We start from the raw sequence: 22,816 nt of genomic DNA, 5'->3' as shown, positions 1-22,816 counted from the left end.
CGAGCGCGAGACACAGAGCGAGAGCGAGCGCGAGACACAGAGCGAGCGCGAGACACAGAGCGAGAGCGAGACACAGAGCGAGAGCGAGACACAGAGCGAGAGCGAGCGCGAGACACAGAGCGAGAGCGAGCGCGAGACACAGAGCGAGAGCGAGCGCGAGACAGAGCGAGAGCGAGACACAGAGCGAGAGCGAGCGCGAGACACAGAGCGAGAGCGAGCGCGAGACACAGAGCGAGAGCGCGACACAGAGCGAGAGCGAGCGCGAGACACAGAGCGAGAGCGCGACACAGAGCGAGAGCGAGCGCGAGACACAGAGCGAGAGCGAGCGCGAGACACAGAGCGAGAGCGAGACACAGAGCGAGCGCGAGACACAGAGCGAGAGCGAGCGCGAGACACAGAGCGAGCGCGAGACACAGAGCGAGAGCGAGCGCGAGACACAGAGCGAGAGCGAGACACAGAGCGAGAGCGAGCGAGACACAGAGCGAGAGCGAGACACAGAGCGAGAGCGAGCGAGACACAGAGCGAGAGCGAGCGCGAGACACAGAGCGAGAGCGAGCGCGAGACACAGAGCGAGAGCGAGCGCGAGACACAGAGCGAGAGCGAGCGCGAGACACAGAGCGAGAGCGAGACAAAGAGCGAGAGCGAGCGCGAGACACAGAGCGAGAGCGCGAGACACAGAGCGAGAGCGCGAGACACAGAGCGAGAGCGCGAGACACAGAGCGAGAGCGCGAGACACAGAGCGAGAGCGCGAGACACAGAGCGAGAGCGCGAGACACAGAGCGAGAGACACAGAGCGAGAGCGCGAGACACAGAGCGAGAGCGCGAGACACAGAGCGAGAGCGCGAGACACAGAGCGAGAGCGCGAGACATCGCGAGAGAGAGCGAGACAGAGAGAGAGAGAGCGAGACACAGAGCGAGAGCGCGAAACACAGAGCGAGAGCGCGAGACACAGAGCGAGAGCGAGACACAGAGCGAGAGCGAGACACAGAGCGAGAGCGAGACACAGAGCGAGTGCGAGACACAGAGCGAGAGCGAGACAGAGCGAGAGCGAGGCACAGAGCGAGAGCGAGGCACAGAGCGAGAGCGAGCGCGAGACAGAGCGAGAGCGAGCGCGAGACACAGAGCGAGAGCGAGCGCGAGACAGAGCGAGCGCGCGAGACAGAGCGAGAGCACGAGACACAGAGCGAGAGCGCGAGACACAGAGCGCGCGACACAGAGCGAGAGCGCGAGACACAGAGCGAGAGCGCGAGACACAGAGCGAGAGCGCGAGACACAGAGCGAGAGCGCGAGAAACAGAGCGAGAGCGCGAGACACAGAGCGAGAGCGCGAGACACAGAGCAAGAGCGCGAGACACAGAGCGAGAGCGCGAGACACAGAGCGAGAGCGCGAGACACAGAGCGAGAGCGCGAGACAGAGCGAGAGCGCGAGACACCGAGCGAGAGACACAGAGCGAGAGCGCGAGACACAGAGCGAGAGCGAGAGACACAGAGCGAGAGCGAGAGACACAGAGCGAGAGCGCGAGACACAGAGCGAGAGCGCGAGACATCGAGAGAGACAGCGCGAGAGAGCGAGAGAGAGAGCGAGACAGAGAGAGAGCGAGACAGAGAGAGAGCGAGACAGAGCGAGAGAGCGAGACAGAGAGAGAGCGAGAGAGAGAGAGAGAGAGCGAGAGCGCGACAGAGAGAGAGCGCGAGAGAGACAGAGAGCGAGTGAGACAGAGAGCGAGAGAGCGAGACAGAGAGCGAGACAGAACGTGTATATGTGAAAGAGCGCCAGTCAGCCAGTGAGATTTGTGAGCTGGGTGTGTGTGTGGCACAGTTCTACCAAGCCAAAGCTCTGTTAGGTGAGAGGAGACGGGTCCCTTACTGGTCTGGCCCTGCCTTTGATAGAGCTGTTTCATTTTCCTCCCCTGCACTCTTCCCATTGGCAACAACTTAGCTTATCTGGGCCTGATGTAACAGCACACACCGGACTACCTACACTTTTATTTATAACAGGAAATTCTTTCTGCTCAGAAAGACGGGGAGCAGGAAGCAGAGAGAGGGATATACTAGACAGCACTGTAACCCCATCAACACCCTCCCCTCCTCGCTCCCTGCTCCTCTCTGGCCGTTAAGATGAACCAGGAAGAGACATGCGGTCACCATCTCACACAGTAGACAACCAAAAAAGGCATGGCGAAAATAAGTAGCCGTTTTAACATAAAGAATGAATGACCAGATGTAAATTCTCTCCAAATGCAATTAATGTGGTGGTAGACATCATCTTGCTAACGAGATTGGAAGCAGCATATGTTTACTCTCAAAGACCAGCCCTGCTGCCCCCATTCTAAACTCTCTAAACCAAGCACAGCCATCTACTCACGCTATGTGGAGCAACTGTCTGTCCAACGATGACTTATAGTTAAGTTGCCCTAAAGACTGGGAAAATGGTAAGCCTACGTTCTAAAAAACGGCAAGATTGAGGGTGAAAGTTGTTACTTACACATCAAATTCATTTTCCTTCAGGATCTCCTTGAATTTCTTCATGAAGATTCTCTCGCTCTCCGTCAAGGCAACAAACCTGCGATCTGGAGGAGCATGAAACGTAGGCAGCGGTTTAATTATAACACTTTGATGTATGTCTGACGCACATGGGACAGCAGTCAGACTCTAGAGATATGAATGACTCCTGACAGAGACAATACTAAATTATTTATTACCTCCGCTCACCTTGAGCATATTCCAACAAGCAGACGATGGCACATATTACGGCAGACCTATATACACTCAGTGACCAGTTTATTAGGTATTAGAATTTGGCAGTACGTCCAACCGGCCTCAACCGTAGACCACGTGTAACCACGCCAGCCCAGGACCTCCACATCCGGCTTCTTCACTTGCTGGATCGTCTGAGACTAGCCACCCGGACAGCGGATGAAACTGTGGGTTTGCACAACTGAAGAATTTCTGCACAAACTGTCAGAAACCGTCTCAGGGAAGCTCATCTGCGTGCTCGTCATCCTCACCAGTGTCTTGACCTGACTGCAGTTCAGAGTCGTAACCGACTTCAGTTGGCAAATACTCACCTTCAATGGCCACTGGAAAAGTGTGCTCTTCACGGATGAATTCCAGTTTCAACTGTACCGGACAGATGGCATCGTCGCACTCGGTATGGCATCGTGTTGGCGAGCGGTTTGCTGATGTCAACGTTGTGAACAGAGTGCCCCATGGTGGCGGTGGGGTTATGGTATGGGCTGGCATAAGCTACGGACAACGAACAAAATTGCATTTTATCGAAGGAAATTTGAATGCACAGAGAAACCGTGACGAGATCCTGAGGCCCATTGTTGAGGCATTCATCCGCCGCCATCACCTCATGTTTCAGCATGATATAATGCATGGCCCCATGTCACAAGGATCTGTACACAATTCCTGGAAGCTGAAAATATCTCAGTTCTTCCACGGCCTGCATACTCACCAGATATGTCACCCATTGAGCACGTTTGGGATGCTCTGGATCGAGGTGTATGACAGCCTGTTCCAGTTCCCGCCAATATCCAGCAACTACGCACAGCCATTGAAGAGGAGTGATACAACACTCCACAGGCCACAATCAACAGCCGAATCAACTCCATGCGAAGGAGATGTGTCACGCTGCATGAGGCAATTGGTGGTCACACCAGATACTGACTGTTTCTGATCCACACCCCTATTATTTTTTTTTAAGGAATCTGTGACCAACAGATGCATATCTGTATTCCCAGTCATGTGAAATCCATAGATTAGGGCCTAATTTATTTATTTCAATTGACTGATTTCCTTATATGAACTGTAACACAGTAAAATCTTTGAAATTGCTGCATGTTGCATTTATATTTTTGTTCAGTGTAGTACTGGGTCGGACCCCCTTTGCCTCGAAAACAGCCTGAATTATTTGGGGCATGGAAACGTTGCTCAATTGGTATCAGGGACCTAACGTGTGCCCGGAAAGATTGTGCCCCACACCATTACACCACCGCCACCAGCCTGTTCCGTTGACACCAGGCAGGATGGGGCCATGGACTCATGCAGTTTATGCCAAATCCTGAATCCAGTTTATGCCAAATCCTGACTTAGCATGACGTAACATGAATAGGGATTCGTCAGACCAGGCAATGTTTTTCCACTCCTTAATTGTCCAGTGTTGGTGATCGCATGCCCACTGGAACCGCTTCTTCTTGTTTTAGCCATTTTTGTGAACGGGGTCATGAACGTGTACCTAATAAACTGGCCACTGAGAGTATATTTAGTCAATAAGCATGTAGACCTGCTAGAAGTTTGACTGTGGTGTTGACTGTAATGGAGGATTGGGCTTTGAGGAGGTATAGATCGGTCATTCACTCACCCTGTGACTGTGGGGTCTCGATCTGAGACGACTGGTTCACTCACCCTGTGACTGTGGGGTCTCGGTCTGAGATGACTGGTTCTTCTCTCGTCGTCTCTGCTTCTCGTCCTCCCAGATGACTTGCAGGCCAGGGTTCCTGCCAATCTGATCTACACACACACACACAGTGTCTTAGCACAGATCACGCCACATAAACCTCCGCAATTCCCACTCTATCCTTCTATCTACCGTCAGTTGAATAAAGGCCTTTGTTAAAAAGAGAACATTGACACACACATAGTAATGTGGCGATTATAGAATTTCTGGTAACGATTAATTGTCATTCAAATGGCCACGATCGATCGATCTATCTATCTATCTATATACACATATATATACACATTTGTGTGTGTGTATGTATATATATATACACACAAACGTATATATACACACATATGTGTATATATACAGTCATGGCCAAAATTGTTGGCACCCCTGAAATTTTTCCAGAAAATGAAGTATTTCTCACAGAAAAGTATTGAAATTACACATGTTTTGCTATGCACATGTTTATTTCCTTTGTGTGTATTGGAATAACACAAAAAAACAGGAAAAAAGCAAATTTGACATAATTTCACACAAAACTAAAAAAATGGGCCGGACAAAGTTATTGGCACCCTTTCAAAATTGTGGATAAATAAGTTTGTTCCAAGCATGTGATGCTCCTTTAAACTCACCTGGGGCAAGTAACAGGTGTGGGCAATCTAAAAATCACACCTGAAAGCAGATAAAAAGGAGAGAAGTTGACTCAGTCTTTGCATTGTGTTTCTGTGTGTGCCACACTAAGCATGGAGAACAGAAAGAGGAAAAGAGAACTGTCTGAGGACTTGAGAACCAAAATTGTGGAAAAATATCAACAATCTCAAGGTTACAAGTCCATCTCCAGAGATCTAGATGTTCCTTTGTCCACAGTGCGCAACATGATCAAGAAGTTTGCAACCCATGGCACTGTAGCTAATCTCCCTGGACGTGGACGGAAGAGAAAAATTGATGAAAGGTTGCAACGCAGGATAGTCCGGATGGTGGATAAGCAGCCCCAAACAAGTTCCAAAGAAATTCAAGCTGTCCTGCAGGCTCAGGGTGCATCAGTGTCAGCGCGAACTATACGTCGAAATTTGAATGAAATGAAACGCTATGGCAGGAGACCCAGGAGGACCCCACTGCTGACACAGAGACATAAAAAAGCAAGACTACAGTTTGCCAAAATGTACATGAGTAAGCCAAATTCCTTCTGGGAGAACGTCTTATGGACAGATGAGACCAAGATAGAGCTTTTGGTAAAGCACATCGTTCTACTGTTTACCGAAAATGTAATGAAGCCTTCAAAGAAAAGAACACAGTACCTACAGTCAAATATGGTGGAGGTTCAAAGATGTTTTGGGGTTGTTTTGCTGCCTCTGGCACTGGGTGCCTTGACTGTGTGCAAGGCATCATGAAATCTGAGGATTACCAAAGGATTTTGGGTCGCAATGTAGGGCCCAGTGTCAGAAAGCTGGGTTTGCGTCCGAGATCATGGGTCTTCCAGCAGGACAATGACCCCAAACATACTTCAAAAAGCACCCAGAAATGGATGGCAACAAAGCGCTGGAGAGTTCTGAAGTGGCCAGCAATGAGTCCAGATCTTAATCCCATTGAACACCTGTGGAGAGATCTTAAAATTGCTGTTGGGAAAAGGCACCCATCCAATATGAGAGACCTGGAGCAGTTTGCAAAAGAAGAGTGGTCCAAAATTCCGGGTGAGAGGTGTAAGAAGCTTATTGATGGTTATAGGAAGCGACTGATTTCAGTTATTTTTTCCAAAGGGTGTGCAACTAAATATTAAGTTAAGGGTGCCAATAACTTTGTCCGGCCCATTTTTTGAGTTTTGTGTGAAATTATGTCAAATTTGCTTTTTTCCTGTTTTTTTTGTGTTATTCCAATACACACAAAGGAAATAAACATGTGCATAGCAAAACATGTGTAATTTCAATACTTTTCTGTGAGAAATACTTCATTTTCTGGAAAAATTTCAGGGGTGCCAACAATTTTGGCCATGACTGTATATATATACACACATATGTGTATGTATATATATACACATATGTGTATGTATATATATATATATATATATATATATATATATATATATATATATATATATATATATATATATATATATATATACACACACATACATACATATACACATATATATATATACACACATACATACATATACATATATATATATATATATATATATATGTGTGTGTATATGTGTATATATACACATATATATATATACATATATACACACATACATGTATATATATATATATATATACATATATATACACACATACATGTATATATATATAGATATATATATATATATATATATATATATATGTGTGTGTGTATATGTGTATATATACACATACATATACATATACATATATATATATATATATATATATATATCTATATCTATATCTATATCTATATCTATATCTATATATATATATATACACACACACACACACACACACACACACACACACACACACACACACACACACACACAGTGAGGGAAAAAAGTATTTGATCCCCTGCTGATTTTGATCTGCCCACTGACAATGACATGATCAGTCTATAATTTTAATGGTAGGTTTATTTGAACAATGAGAGACAGAATAACAACAACAAAATCCAGAAAAACACATGTCAAAAATGTTATAAATTGATTTGCATTTTAAATGAGGGAAATAAGTATTTGACCCTTCTGCAAATCATGACTTAGTACTTGGTGGCAAAACCCAAACGTACAAAATTAGCAGGGGATCAAATACTTTTTTCCCCTCACTGTGTGTGTGTGTGTATATATATATTTTACATTTTAGAATAATAGTGAAGACATCAAAACTATGAAATAACACATATGGAATCATGTAGTATATATACACACAGTACCAGACAAAAGTTTGGATACACCTACTCATACAAGCGTTTTTCTTTATTTTTACATTGTAGAATAATAGTGAAGATATCAAAACTATGAAATAACATAGGGAATCATGTAGTAACCCTAAAAAACTCTAATGAACTTATCCTCTGCAGCACTGATTACTCTGGGTCTTCCATTCCTGTGGCTGTCCTCATGAGAGCCAGTTTCATCATAGTGCTTGATGGGTTTTGTGACTGCACTTGAATAAACTCTCAAAGTTCTTGAAATGTTCCTTATTGACTGACCTTCTTGTCTTAAAGTAATGATGTACTGTCGTTTCTCTTTGCTTATTTGAGCTGTTCTTGCCATAATATGGACTTGGTCTTTTACCAAATAGGGCTATGTTCTGTATACCCCCCTACCTTGTCACAACACAACTGATTGACAAACCATTCCACAAATTAACTTTTAAGAAGGCACACTTGTTAATTTGAATGCATTCCAGGTGATTACCTCATGAAGCTGGTTGAGAGAATGCCAAGAGTGTGCAAAGCTGTCATCAAGGCAAAGGGTGGCTATTTGAAGAATCTCAAATATAATATATATATTTTGATTTGTTTAACACTTGTTTGGTTACTACATGATTCCATATGTGTTATTTCATAGTTTTGATGTCTTCACTATTATTCTAAAATGTAAAAAATAGTAAAAATAAAGAAAAACCATTGAATGAGTAGGTGTTTCCAAACTTTTGACTGGTAGTGTATATAAACTCAGCAAAAAAATAAACGTCCCTTTTTCAGGACCCTGTGTTTCAAAGATAATTCGTAAGAATCCAAATAACTTCACAGATCTTCATTGTAAAGGGTTTAAACACTGTTTCCCATAATTGTTCAATGAACCATAAACAATTAATGAACATGCACCTGTGGAACGGTCGTTAAGACACTAACAGCTTAAAGATGGTAGGCAATTAAGGTCACAGTTATGAAAACTTAGGACACTAAAAGAGGCCTTTCTACTGACTGGAAAACACCAAAAGAAAGATGCCCAGGGTCCCTGCTCATCTGCGTGAACGTGCCTTAGGCATGCTGCAAGGAGGCATGAGGACTGCAGATGTTGCCAGGGCAATAAATTGCAATGTCCGTACTGTCAGACGCCTAAGACAGCGCTACAGGGAGACAGGACGGATAGCTGATCTTCCTTGCAGTGGCAGACCACGTGTAACAACACCTGCACAGGATCGGTACATCCGAACATCACACCTTCGGGACAGGTACAGGATGGCAACAACAACTGCCCGAGTTACACCAGGAACGCACAATCCCTCCATCAGTGCTCAGACTGTCCGCAATAGGCTGACAGAGGATGGACTGAGGGCTTGTAGGCCTGTTGTAAGGCAGGTCCTCACCAGACATCACCGGCAACAACATCGCCTATGGGCACAAACCCACCGTCGCTGGACAAGACAGGACTGGCAAAAAGTGCTCTTCACTGACAAGTCGCGGTTTTGTCTCACCAGGGGTGATGGTCGGATTCGCGTTTATTGTCGAAGGAATGAGCGTTACGCCGAGGCCTGTTCTCTGGAGTGATTTGGAGTTGGAGGGTCCGTCATGGTCTGGGGCGGTGTGTCACAGCATCATCGGAGTGAGCTTTTTGTCATTGCAGGCAACTCAACGCTGTGAGTTACAGGGAAGACATTCTCCTCCCTCATGTGGTACCCTTCATGCAGGCTCATCCTGACATGACCCTCCAGCGTGACAATGCCACCAGCCATACTGCTCGTTCTGTGCGTGATTTCCTGCAAGACAGGAATGTCAGTGTTCTGCCATGGTCAGCGAAGAGACCAGATCTCAATCCCATTGAGCACGTCTGGGACCTGTTGGATCGGAGGGTGAGGGCTAGGGCCATTCCCCCCAGAAATGTCCGGGAACTTGCAGGTGCCTTGGTGGAAGTGTGGGGTAACATCTCACAGCAAGAACTGGCAAATCTGGTGCAGTCCATGAGGAGGAGATGCACTGCAGTACTTAATGCAGCTGGTGGCCACACCAGATACTGACTGTTACTTTTGATTTTGACCCCCCCCCCCCCTTTGTTCAGGGACACATTTTTCAATTTCTGTTAGTCACATGTCTGTGGAACTTGTTCAGTTTATGTCTCAGTTGTTGAATCTTGTTATGTTCATACAAATATTTACACGTTAGGTTTGCTCAAAATAAACGCAGTTGACAGTGAGAGGACATTTCTCTTTCTGCTGAGTCTATAGATTTTGAGCTTGTCATGCATCATAATGCATCTTAGAAAATGATCTACAACATATGAATACAACACAGGTTTGGAGACAACCCTGTTTAAAAAAAAACGAATGGTTTTGACTGCTTAGAACTTTTGGAAATAAAGCTTCTTTAGACCGTGCCGTTCTGCTCGTAAAGTGATTACCAACTTTACCCACTTGATGTAAAAATGAAAAACTGTTTGGGTAAATTATATCTACTTTAATATAAAGTGAATATACCCCTTCTCCTAAAATACATGTATTAAGACAATACATTTTTGAGTTGATGGTTATTGTCCATAATTGTCAGTTACACGATTATACAATAATTGTGCCAGCCCTACTCACACAAAGCAAAGTTTAAGATCAAGAGCCAACCACTCAGAACTGGGCACAAACTCAAAATCATAGAATCATTCTTCAACCATTTCCTTTTCAACTGAGAGTTTGTATATCCGTTTTTGGGGCAGATGGGAAATCTACGTGCCAAGACCACATATGCGGACTGCCCTGGTGTGCCCCCCCTTTCTACCTTTTACAGATAATTGTGTGTGTGTGTGTCCGTTGCAAACACTCCATATTCTGAGCACAGCTCATCTAAAACACATCCAAAAATGCAATCACTTTGTTTCTTCTGTTCCTAGTATGTATCAGCAATAGCAGGAAGTCTGTAAAAAGAGTTCATTCTGAATTGAGAAATTGGAACACATTCCAGCAATGAATGAACATTCATACATGGCTCTGCATGTTCTAAACACTGTGTTCTCTTTTGCTTGAAGTTCTCAGTTCAATCTGCTCTTCCACCCTACATCCTTCTGTTTCTAATTCTCTCTCCCTCTCTCCAGACAGAAGGCAGACAGATAGGGTGAGTGGACAGTGTTTGTTTTGGGCCGGATGGTCACTGATCTCATGCTCCAATGTGCTGAAGAGCCGGAGCCTGGCAGTGGGGTGAGAGACAGACACCGTTTGATCTGGAGAAGGCCTCTGTCTCTCATCTGTGTCACATAGGCTGCGTCCCAAATGGCACCCTATTGCCTTTATAGGGCTCCTTTAGGGCTCTAGTCAAAAGTAGTGCACTATAGGGAATAGGGTGCCATTTGAGATGCAACCACTGCTGTCGAAAAGCCACCATCACTCATCTGTGTTACATAGTCAGAGCAGGAGTGAGTCAGTAGCCATCCCCTCCCTCAGGCTCTCCTTGTGTGCCGACCGTGTCTGCCTGACTGGCTGACTGATCTATGACAAGAAAAAAGGTGTTCAAGTTTGTTGTCCTTACTCTCTATCTCCAGACGGTTGAGGATGTCTGCAGCCACAGCATCTGCCTCCAGCTCACACGTACTCTGTTTCTCCACATCCTCCAGGACTAGAGAACTACATCACACAGAGAGCGAGGAGGGGGATAGAGCGAGAGAGAGCGAGAGATCAAATCAACCTTATACAGAAAAAACTAAAAAAGAAACCACAGTTATCATGTACAAACAAGCGATAAAAACCTAACACCGTAGAGGCCCACAACATGTGAAAGGAGCCTGTCTGTGCAGGTGTGGCTCACCAGGGTATGGCATCCTCCTGCCAGCGGACAAACGTGGCTCCTAGGGTACTGTCACTCAGTTTGGAGGTACAGGGGGCTCTTCAAGGGGCTGGTGCTGGGTCTGCTGCTGAAGCCCTGGCGATCTGGGGGAGACCCCTCTGTTACATAGACACACACATGAATGTGAGTCATTAGTTGGAAGCCTATCTGAGATTGTATTGCTGAAACAGTCCACAAACATTGTGCCTTCAACATACAGCAAAACTAAAAAAAGCATACCAGCTCAGTATTTCAAATTGATTTGGATCTACACAGCTTTTTACACAGGGTTTTCAAAATGTTGTCATCGTCTTCACTTGATCCCAGATTACCAACTCACTTTCAAATTGGAGCAATACTAAAAAGAATGTAAACAGTTGTACATTGTCACAGCGCTTTGGTCTCTTTGTACTTTTTGGTTCTTTGCAAACCCTTTTCCATTGATTGCTTGAAATCCAGAGGTGGATTTAACATTCAAGCCCTCTCTTTGTCTGGGGAGAGTGTTGCGTGAACATTGTTAAGAACCTATTAATCTGCCTGGTGGTGTGATGCTGGGTTCGGCCTCCCCTGGCCCAGGAGAGACTCGCTCAGGCATGAAGAGCACTGCAGAGCGGAGATACCTGTCCCATCTCGGCTCAGTACGGCCCGGGATTAGCGATTACTAAACCCTAGTCAAGATCAAATAGATCAGGCAGGAAAGAAAAGGTGTGAAGGAGTGTGAAGCCAAGGCCAAGTTCAACCCTCAGATCTGAGGGAAAGCTCCCCTGATCCTCCACTCCCACTGAGATACCTCCCCTGTTCTACCACTATCTTCCTCCCACTGAGTTCACTTCCTGGGATGAAGGGAGGGAGGAGGAAGGGAGTCCATGTCTGACCGCCCCCCGGCCTCAACCGTCAGATTACAGTTTCGACTTTATCATTCTCACTAGGAGATAAATGTCCCAGCTTGGCTTGTTGCTGCGGTTTTGTTTTGGTTGGCAGAGGTGAGGCGGGAGGTCATATTAATAATAAACAGCTGTGTAAAGTACCAATTCAATGAACAACATACAGAAGTAAATAGATCCATATCCAAACCCTTACTGGCTTATTTCTCTAGATTGATGTCGGGGTGTTTGTTTGTCCAGCTCTGTGAAACAGAGGAAGAAACTGATGATATTACTAGGAATGGGCCTCAGGCTCCTGGATTGGGTGACATACAGGGATGACAGCCCGGATCTCTCGGTCATATGCATAATGACTTATTGTCTGTAACAGGCTGGCGGTGTTCCAGAATGCTCTGGGGTTCTAGGAGAATGTGCAGTAGAAGAGTTACTCCTCTAGTCTAGTTTCAGGGCTGGAGGGGGGCTGCCGCCCGGCCGGCACCCCATTGCTTCTAGTTCTCCCTCCCTCTTTCTCTGTCCTGTATTATTCAAGGCCTTAGCACTGTCATTGTATAGCTTTATGATTAAAACCTTCTCTAGTCTATCTATACAGTCAGGTCTTTGAAAAGCCAGGGTGTCATCTGCTTGTCACTTTTTTGGAAATCTCACACTGACCAGGATGCATTAGGTAGCAGGACAAGGAGGTGTGTGTACACCTGTGTGAGATAGATCGTGCGAGCTAGAGAGGCAGCAGAGGCATCTCAAGGCCATTGTAAAGAACTCTACTAATAAATCATGACAAAGCATGGCAGCTTTCCCTCTCTCCTTGTCCTTCCTTACAGCCTCCCCACAGAGCCAGAGCACAGTGGAGGAGGAGGACCTATAGCCTGGGTTGTCTGTCCATCAGAGCAGAAAACAGCCTTGATCTGTTATGACTGGGAATGCTGCAACTACAGAGTCCTCAACCACATCTAACACTACCAACAGTAATATCAACCACATCTATAACTAACAGTAATATCAAATCACATCTAACAGTAACAGTCAACAGCAGGAGTTGAACCATAATCTTTTTTGTTCCGTTCCACTGTTCTGACAAAGCTAAATAAAGTTCTGAACCGGTTCGAACCCAAAAAAGTACCAGTTAATATTGTTACTTTCTGTTCTTTTTTAAGCTCTGATTTAAAAAATATATATATATAAAATATATATATATAATTAACAAAAATATAAACTAAACATGTAAAGTGTTGGTCCCATGTATCATTAGCTGAAATAAAAGATCCCAGAAATGTTATGAACACATTTGTTTACATCCCTATTAGTGAGCATCCTCCTTTGCCAAGATAATCCATCCACCTGACAGGTGTGGCATATCAAGAACTTGATTAAACAGCATGCTCATTACACAGGTGCACCATGTGCTCGGGACAGTAAATGGCCACTAAAATGTGCAGTTTTGTCACACAACACAATGCCACAGATGTCTCACGTTTTGAGGGAGTGTACAATTGGCATGCTGACTGCAGTAATGTCCACCAGATCTGTTGCCACAAAATTCAATGTTCATTTTTCTACCATAAGCTGCCTCCGTCGTTTTAGAGAATTTGGCAGTACGTCCAACCGGCCTCACAACCGCAGACCACGTATAACCATACCAGCCACGGACCTCCACATTCGGCTTCTTCACCTGCGGGATCGTCTGAGACCAGCCACCCAGACAGCTGATGAAACTGAGGAGTATTCCTGTCTGTAATAAAGCCCTTTCGTGGGGAAAAACATATTTTGATTGGCTGGGCCTGGCTCCCCAGTGCCCTCCCAAGCCCACCCATGGCTGTGCCTAATGAATTTATTTCAATTGACTGATTTCCTTATATGAACTGTAACTCAGTAAAATCTTTGAAATTGTTGCATGATGCGTTTATATTTTTGTTCAGTAAACATTTAGCACGACATTAAATTCCTTCACCAATCATGCAGTGCATATACAGCAGCTTGCTATGGAGCGGGAAAGCTATAGCTCAGTGAGTTGGTTACATGCGTGCTGGAAAGACAAGTAAGTGTAGGGTGCGAGATGCAACTGAAATTTTGCGGGTGGGGAGAGAGCGAGAGAGGTTGGAGGAGGAGGCTTGAAGCGCTGGGCATCTTGTGATGACATGTACAGTGCCTTCAAAAAGTATTCACACCCCTTGACTTTTTCCACATTTTGTTGTTACAGCCTGAATTTTAAATTGATTAAATTCATATAAAATCGGTCACTGGCTACACACATATTTTAAAAAAATTAATTAAAAATGAAATGCTGAAATGTCTTGAGTCAATAAGTATTCAAACCCTAAACAACTTCAGGAGTACAAATATGCATAATAATAGTGTGTAACATGATTTTTGAATGACTACCTCATCTCTGTACCCCACACATACAGATAATTGTAAGGTCCCTCATTTGAACAGTGAATTTCAAAAACCGATTCAAGCACAAAGACCAGGGAGGTTTTCCAATGCCTCGCAAAAAAGGGCACCTATTGGTAGATTGGTAAAAATAAATAAAAAAGCAGATATTGAATATCCCTTTGAGCATGGTGAAGTTATTAATTACACTTTGGATAGGGTATCAATACACCCGGTCACTACAAAGATACAGGAGTCGTTCCTAACTCAGTTGCCGGAGAGGAAGGAAACTGCTCAGGGATTTCACCATTAGGCCAATAGTGACTTTAAAACAGTTACAGAGATGAATGGCTGTGATAGGAGAAGACTGAAAATGGATCAACAACATTGTAGTTACTCCACAATACTAACCTAATTGACAGTGATTATTATTTATTTTGACTATTTTTTACATTGTAGAATAATAGTGAAGACATCAAAACTATGAAATAACACATGGAATCATGTAGTTACCAAAGAAATTGTTAAACAAATCAAAATATATGTTATATTTGAGATTCTTCCAATAGCCACCCTTTGCCTTGATGACAGCTTTGCACACTCTTGGCATTCTCTCAACCAGCTTCATGAGGTAGTCACCTGGAAAGCATTTCAATTAACAGGAGTGCCTTCTTAAAAGTTAATTTGTGGAATTTCTTTCCTTCTTAATGCGTTTGAGCCAATCAGTTGTGTTGTGACAAGGTAGGGGGGTATACAGAAGATAGCCCTATTTGGTAATATTATGGCAAAAACAGCTCAAATAAGCAAAGAGAAATGACAGTCATTACTTTAAGACATAAAGGTCAGTCAATACGGAAAATTTCAAGAACTCCATCACTATTATTCTACAATGTAGAAAATAGTAAAAATAAAGAAAAACCCTTGAATGAGTAGGTGTGTCCAAACTTTTGACTGGTACTGTGTGTGTGTGTGTGTGTGTGTGTGTGTGTGTGTGTGTGTGTGTGTGTGTGTGTGTGTGTGTGTGTGTGTGATACAGTTGAAGTCAGAAGTTTACATAAACTTAGTTTGGAGTCATTAAAACTCGTTTTTCAACCACTCCACAAATGTCTTGTTAAGAAACTATCGTTTTGGCAAGTCGGTTAGGACATCTACTTTGTGCATGACACAAGTAATTTTTCCAACAATTGTTTACAGACAGATTATTTCACTTATAATTCACTGTATCACAATTCCAGTGGGTCAGAAGTTTACATACACTAAGTTGACTGTGTCTTTTAACAGCTTGGAAAATTCCAGAAAATGATGTCATGGCTTTAGAAGCTTCTGATAGGCTAATTGACATAATTTGAGTCAATTGGAGGTGTACCTGTGGATGTATTTCAAGGCCTACCTTCAAACTGAGTGCCTCTTTGCTTGACATCATGGGAAAATCAAAAGAAATCAGCCAAGACATCAGAAAAAAGATCGTAGACCTCCACAAGTCTGGTTCATTATTGGGAGCAATTTCCAAACGCCTGAAGGTACCACGTTCATCTGTACAAACACTAGTACGCAAGTATAAACACCATGGGACCACGCAACCGTCATACCGCTCAGGAAGGAGACGTGTTCTGTCTCCTAGAGATGAATGTACTTTGGAGCGAAAAGTGCAAAATCAATCCCAGAACAACAGCAAAGGACCTTGTGAAGATGCTGGAGGAAACAGGTACAAAAGTATCTATATCCACAGTAAACGAGTCCTATATCGACATAACCTGAAAGGCCGCTCAGCAAGGAAGAAGCCACTGTTCCAGAACCGCCATAAAAAAGACAGACTATGGTTTGCAACTGCACATGGGGACAAAGATCGTAGTTTTTGGAGAAATGTCCTCTGGTCTGATGAAACAAAAATAGAACTGTTTGGCCATAATGACCATCGTTATGTTTGGAGGAAAAATGGGGGACTTGCAAGCCGTAGAAAACCATCCCAACCCAGTGGCGGCTCCTGAAAAAATTCTCAGGAGGGGCAATTTTTCTGATGATTTAGGTGACCTACACACATTTTAAAAAAGATATGTCCAGCAACAACATGAAGACAGGGGCAGCATATAAGTCAATACCAGAAGCATTTATTGACTGATCTGGGGAGATGGATTCCAGTTTCTGTGACAGATTATAAATAATCTCTGATGCCTTTGTTATATTAGCTTTTGGTTGAATGTACTGTCGTAGTAAATATATAATGTTATAGCTTGGTCTGACTAAAATCTTGTGCATGACCCATTTTGTGTTGGGCGTTTGTTTTCAATCAATGCTGTTCCTATCCTATAACAATGGACAAAAGAGTCCTATCTTGTCAGCCTTGTCAGCAGGTGGCCAAGGACAACACCCACGCCATAGGTCTCTCAGTTCTTCCAACTCACGAGTTCTTGCTCTGAGGACACACACACACACACACACACACACACACACACACACACACACATCATCACTGATAACACACACACACATCATCACTGTTAAACACACACACACAAAAATCCCCTCTCTTTAGGCTGAACATTTGAAGACAGAGAACCCGACTCAGAGCCAATGCAACAGTGGAGGGGACCTCGCCCAACTCATCAGGACCAATCAGAAGATCAGAACTACTAGATTCAACCTACATCATTTATTGTATAAAATGTCTGCACACAATGTTTTCGGAGCTCTCTTCAGATAGCTCCCTAAGAGTTTGACGACGGGTCCGTGCACGCGATTCCAGATATCTTTACCTCTGAATAAACTGCCTTTATTATACCATATCCACCCTGTCCAAAGTCTCTACTTGGTCTCAGTTCTCCAGTAAACTTGTGATTATCAACAGTACACAACGGTAACAAACAATTGGGGGAACTCACAGGGCAGATAGTAAGGTCGCAGTGACACAGAAAGCAGTTCAATGTCGGGGGTACAGAGTCGCTCTCTTACCAGGATCGCGGTCCGCTCTGACCAGGGTGAAGCCGGCCAGCTCCACTTCTCTGTCCGGGACTCTGTCATCCAGCCAAGTCTCCCAGCTGTATTGGATTCCGCTGCCAGCAGCGTTTTCATTATTTAGTCCGTTCGTAGCGGGTATGTACACGATCAACAAGATCAGTCCAAAACCCACCACTGGAAATCCATGGTTGGCAGAATGTTTGTAAACTAAGTCTACAAATTAAAAACATAAAATAACGCCACACTGCAGGTCGCAACAGAGACGCTGCTAGCCGCTATTTTCTTAGTTACGTTCATGGTTACGTCACGTATGACGAAAGCGCGTAAGTGCAAGCCCACAGACACCCATAGAGAATGTATTGAAAGCTTTGAAATTTGAAAAAAATAGATTTTACATGACAGGCTATGAGAGACTTCTGGGCGATTTTCAACCTGACTGAAATCGCCCCAAAAACGGGCGGGGCCATTTGAAGCACGACTTTAGCCTGATTTGACATTTAGTGGCAGTCAGATCAGATTAGAACACTGATAACTACTGTTGCCGTGATATAATTGATTAGAAAAAAATCCCTTCCTTTTCCCGTTTGGCAGTGCGTCGCCCATATCGCCCTATTGAACAGGCCGTCCCTGTCCCAACCATAAAGCACGGGGTGGCAGCATCATGCTGTGGGGGTGCTTTGCTGCAGGAGGGACTGGTGCACTTCACAAAATAGATGGCATCATGAGGAAGGACAATTATGTGGATATATTGAAGCAACATCTCAAGACATCAGTCAGGAAGTTAAAGCTTGGTCGCAAATTGGTCTTCCAAATGGACAATGACCCCAAGCATACTTCCAAAGTTGTGGCAAAATGGCTTAAGGACAACAAAGTCAAGGTATTGGAGTGGCCATCACAAAGCCCTGACCTCAATCCTATAGAACATTTGTGGGCAGAACTGAAAAAGCATGTGCGAGCAAGGAGGCCTACAAACCTGACTCAGTTACACCAGCTCTGTCAGGAGGAATGGGCCAAAATTCACCCAACTTATTGTGGGAAGCTTGTGGAAGGTACCCGAAACATTTGACCCAAGTTAAACAATTGAAAGGCAATGCTACCAAATAATAATTGAGTGTATGTAAACTTCTGACCCACTGGGAATGTGATGAAATAAATAAAAGCTTAAATAAATCACTCGCTACTATTATTCTGACATTTCACATTCTTAAAATAAAGTGGTGATCCTAACTGACCTAAAACAGGGAATTTTTACTAGGATTAAATGTCAGGAATTGTGAAAAACTGAGTTTAAATGTATTTGGCTAAGGTGTATGTAAACTTCCGACTTCAACTGTGTGTATATATATATATATATATATATATACACACATACACACACACATACATACATACATATCTATATCTAGACAGAGGAGTACAAAGAAAACAATAAGGAATCACATTAACCCTCTGTTCCCCCACCCAGACTAAGTCATGAACTTAAAACAAAAAAGAAAAAAAAGAGTAGGATGCTAGACCTTTACCCTCACCCCTCCCTTCCTCCCTCATACTGATCCCCCCCACACACATTCAATAAGATGCAGTAGCACCACCGCACCCTATCCCCCCCACTAATTTTTAAGGTTATGATTGGGGAGGGGAAACGGATTCTGGATCTGTACTTAGAAGAAACTTCACCCCGGAGAGTCCCTTACCTTCGCGCTGCTGGCTCCGGCGGAACTTGACGGCTCCCAGGTTGACCATGTTCATGCCATACAGGTTGTAGTCGATGAATAGCTGCAGTAGGTAGGGGATGTGGGCCTCATGGGGCTGGTAGCTCTTGTTCATCACAGCACCTCCTTGTAACAGCTCACACACCCTGGAACCACACACACACAATAAGATATATACTTTGTCTACTATTTACAGACATTTACTTTGCGTACAGAAAAAGCAATGTGTTCCAAAATCCACAACAAAATAAACAAATAAGATTGTTTCATTCAATATGCTTTCACAAAACACCATTCAAATCTCATTCACCTTGTAGACCTAGTTGTTGGAAAGATACCGTGACATAGGGCTGGGCGATATAACTAATTCATTCAATTAATTAGATGTTATGTTTTTGCGCGACATTCCAAATGCCTGTATTGTAGAATCGAGGTTTGTTGTATTTTTCGTTTTCATGAGCGTTTATGTCCGCTTGTTCTCATGTTGTCTTCGTCTTGTTCGCTCCTTCTGTGCTGTGCACTTTCCCATTTACACCAGAGATCTGTATATAATGAAGAGATGCTCATGTCTCCGCCCTAACAATGGGAGTCGTTGTCCCAAAGGCATGAAGGCAGGCGACAAGCTTAGGTTCAAAATAAGCGCATAGATACGCATTGGGCTTATTTTGGACAGATTTTGGCGAGAGTGAAACCTCTCACTTAGTCTCTTTCTCCCAAGCCCCTCCCCCTACCAATCAATCACAACAACAAAGATGAGCGATCCCTTCTTCCTCTCTGACAAACGGTTTCAACTCCCTATTTGCATTTGGTCCAACAGAATTGGGCATATGGACACCGAAACACATGGAGACATTATTTTACTGTAATAGAGAAGTTAAACTTTCGAACCATACCCTGTTTAAACCATACCCTCAAATTTCAAGCAAAGCAGACACTACTGAAACGGAAGTACCAATGAACATTAATTCTGTAAAATGTATGCTCAGTTTGTCGCGCACCTATTACAGTACCACGTATAGCTAGCAGCATTTTTGTCAAATAAAGATTGTTATACTAGCTGTTCAGTCTGTGTTTTATAAATGTGCAATAAGCATAAAACAATTATATAAGGAATTGGCAACTCATTCTCATTCTGAGAAATAAGGTAGGCCACTCGATTTCAACATCTGAACAAAGTGGACAGCCAAGCATGCTGTTCAAACAGTTGGACAGAAGGTTGTGTTCATAACAATTCAACTGTTTTGCCTTAATAGCTGAATTCAGAGCTTGTGAAATTATACCTAGATCCATGGCTAAACTTGAAATACAAATATTAGCTGGCTACTCACTAGCACGTGGGCTTGTGCTTGAGAGTTTTTGAGACCGGTGTTAATTTTCTATAATGCCTGCTACATTATTAGTGAATGTGCATTATGCATGGTTCTGGTTAAATTTGTAACAAAAAAGGCATTTTTATAGACAGACCTGAAAGCCAGATCAGTGATTATTGCGAAAAAAGCAGGTACAACTATTTTGACAATTTTCTAGTGTGGTTGGATCTGCTGGATGATCGAGATGACTCCCTAAGGATTAGTGGTCTACCTTCCTGATCCTGTGACTCTGCGGTGAGGTCGACAGTGTGATAGGGGAGTATAAGTCAATTTGAAAAAATTGTTTCAACAGAATGTGTTGTTTTTCTATTTGACATTTGTCTTAGAAATTTGTATTGAGAATATTGGTAAAAGTAATAATTTGTCATACAGTTCATGCTTGTCTGGATTTCCTGAATCAGAAATGAACTAAAAACTGTTGTTCTGACCTGTCCTCTCTCGATGTTATGGTGAGGGTGACTACAGATGGTATCTAAACTCAGCAAAAAAAGAAAAGTCCTCTCACTGTCAACTGCGTTTATTTTCAGCAAATGTGTAAATATTTGTATGAACATAACAAGATTCAACAACTGAAACATAAACTGAACAAGTTCCACAGACATGTGACTAACAGAAATGGAATAATGTGTCCCTGAACAAAGGGTGGGTCAAAATCAAAAGTAACAGTCAATATCTGGTGTGGTCACCAGCTGCATTAAGTACTGCAGTGCATCTCCTCCTCATGGACTGCACAAGATTTGCCCGTTCTTGCTGTGAGATGTTACCCCACTCTTCCACCAAGGCACCTGCAAGCCCTCACCCTCCGATCCAACAGCTCCCAGACGTGCTCAATGGGACTGAGATCCAGGCTCTTTGCTGGCCATGGCAGAACACCGACATTCCTGTCTTGCAGGAAATCACGCACAGAACGAGCAGTATGGCTAGTGGCATTGTCATGCTGGAGGGTCATGTCAGGATGAGCCTGCAGGAAGGGTACCACGAGGGTGGAGGTCTTCCCTGTAACGCACAGCGTTGAGATGACCTGAAACGACAACAAGCTCAGTCCGATGATGCTGTGACAAACCGCCCCAGACCATGAAGGACCCTCCACCTCCAAATCGATCCCGCTCCAGATTACAGGCCTCGGAGTAACGCTCATTCCTTCGCCGATAAATGCGAATCCGACCATCACTCCTGGTGAGACAAAAAAAACGTGACTCGTCAGTGAAGAGCACTTTTTGCCAGTCCTGTCTGGTCCAGCGACAGTGGGTTTGTGCCCATAGGCGACGTTGTTGCCAGTGATGTCTGGTGAGGACCTGCCTTACAACAGGCCTACAAGCCCGCAGTCCAGCCTCTCTCAGCCTATTGCGGACAGTCTGAGCACTGATGGAGGGATTGTGCGTTCCTGGTGTAACTCGGGCAGTTGTTGTTGCCATCCTGTACCTGTCTGCAGGTGTGATGTTCGGATGTACCGACCCTGTGCAGGTGTTGTTACACGTGGTCTGCCACTGCGAGGATGATCAGCTGTCCGTCCTGTCTCCCTGTAGCGCTGTCTTAGGCGTCTCACAGTACGGACATTGCAATTTATTGCCCTGGCCACATCTGCAGTCCTCATGCCTCCTTGCAGCATGCCTAAGGCACGTTCACGCAGATGAGCAGGGACCCTGGGCATCTTTCTTTTGGTGTTTTTCAGAGTCAGTAGGAAGGCCTCTTTAGCGTCCTAAGTTTTCATAACTGTGACCTTAAATTGCCTACTGTCTGTAAGCCGTTAGTGTCTTAACGACCGTTCCACAGATGCATGTTCATTAATTGTTTATGGTTCATTGAACAAGCATGGGAAACAGTGTTTAAACCCTTTACAATGAAGATCTGTGAAGTTATTTGGAATTTTACGAATTATATATGAAAGAGAGGGTCCTGAAAAAGGGACGTTTCTTTTTTTGCTGAGTTTATATGCATGGAAGGGATAATTAGCCCGAGAATGGTGTGAACCTCAAAACCCCCTCTAACCGGTTGAAGAAATGGTGTTCAGTATGGTCCTGCACCACTTCTACCGAGAGACCTGAGTCCGAGCCAGCAACCTGTACACAGCATCCAATCGAAGCTATCAACTGCCTTTTCTCTCATGCCTTTTCTCTCAGGAGTGTGACAGGAGTCCACGTGGAGTGAGCATAAGGTACTCGACATTGAAGGGTATTGATTCAGTTTTTCTTATTTTTAAATCATTCATAAATTCTGCAACAAATGTTACTAAGATTTGCCAAGTTACTGTTCATATTTTTCCTGGAAGGAAAGTAGTTCCTTGAGAGGGGAACGTGAGAGAAAAATTAACATGTAACATGTTCACCTGCTTCGTTTAATATTAATAGTTAACAAT

General features: G+C 44.0%; 1 protein-coding gene across 1 annotated transcript in view; it reads right to left on the bottom strand.

The window, feature by feature from the left end:
* LOC121552896 (DNA polymerase zeta catalytic subunit) overlaps window positions 1–22,816 on the bottom strand; it is an 81,536-nt gene that overhangs the window by 32,630 nt on the left and 26,090 nt on the right. The window contains 6 exon segments of the mRNA XM_045213345.1: window positions 2,485–2,569; window positions 4,410–4,514; window positions 10,879–10,973; window positions 11,155–11,198; window positions 11,200–11,291; window positions 19,073–19,236. Coding sequence (XP_045069280.1) covers window positions 2,485–2,569; window positions 4,410–4,514; window positions 10,879–10,973; window positions 11,155–11,198; window positions 11,200–11,291; window positions 19,073–19,236 — 585 coding nt within the window.

The sequence above is a fragment of the Coregonus clupeaformis genome, unplaced genomic scaffold, assembly GCF_020615455.1.
Source record: "Coregonus clupeaformis isolate EN_2021a unplaced genomic scaffold, ASM2061545v1 scaf0101, whole genome shotgun sequence".
NCBI lineage: Eukaryota > Metazoa > Chordata > Actinopteri > Salmoniformes > Salmonidae > Coregonus > Coregonus clupeaformis.
The sequence above is the reverse complement of the archived record's forward strand: the minus strand, read 5'-3'. Positions and strand labels throughout refer to the sequence as shown.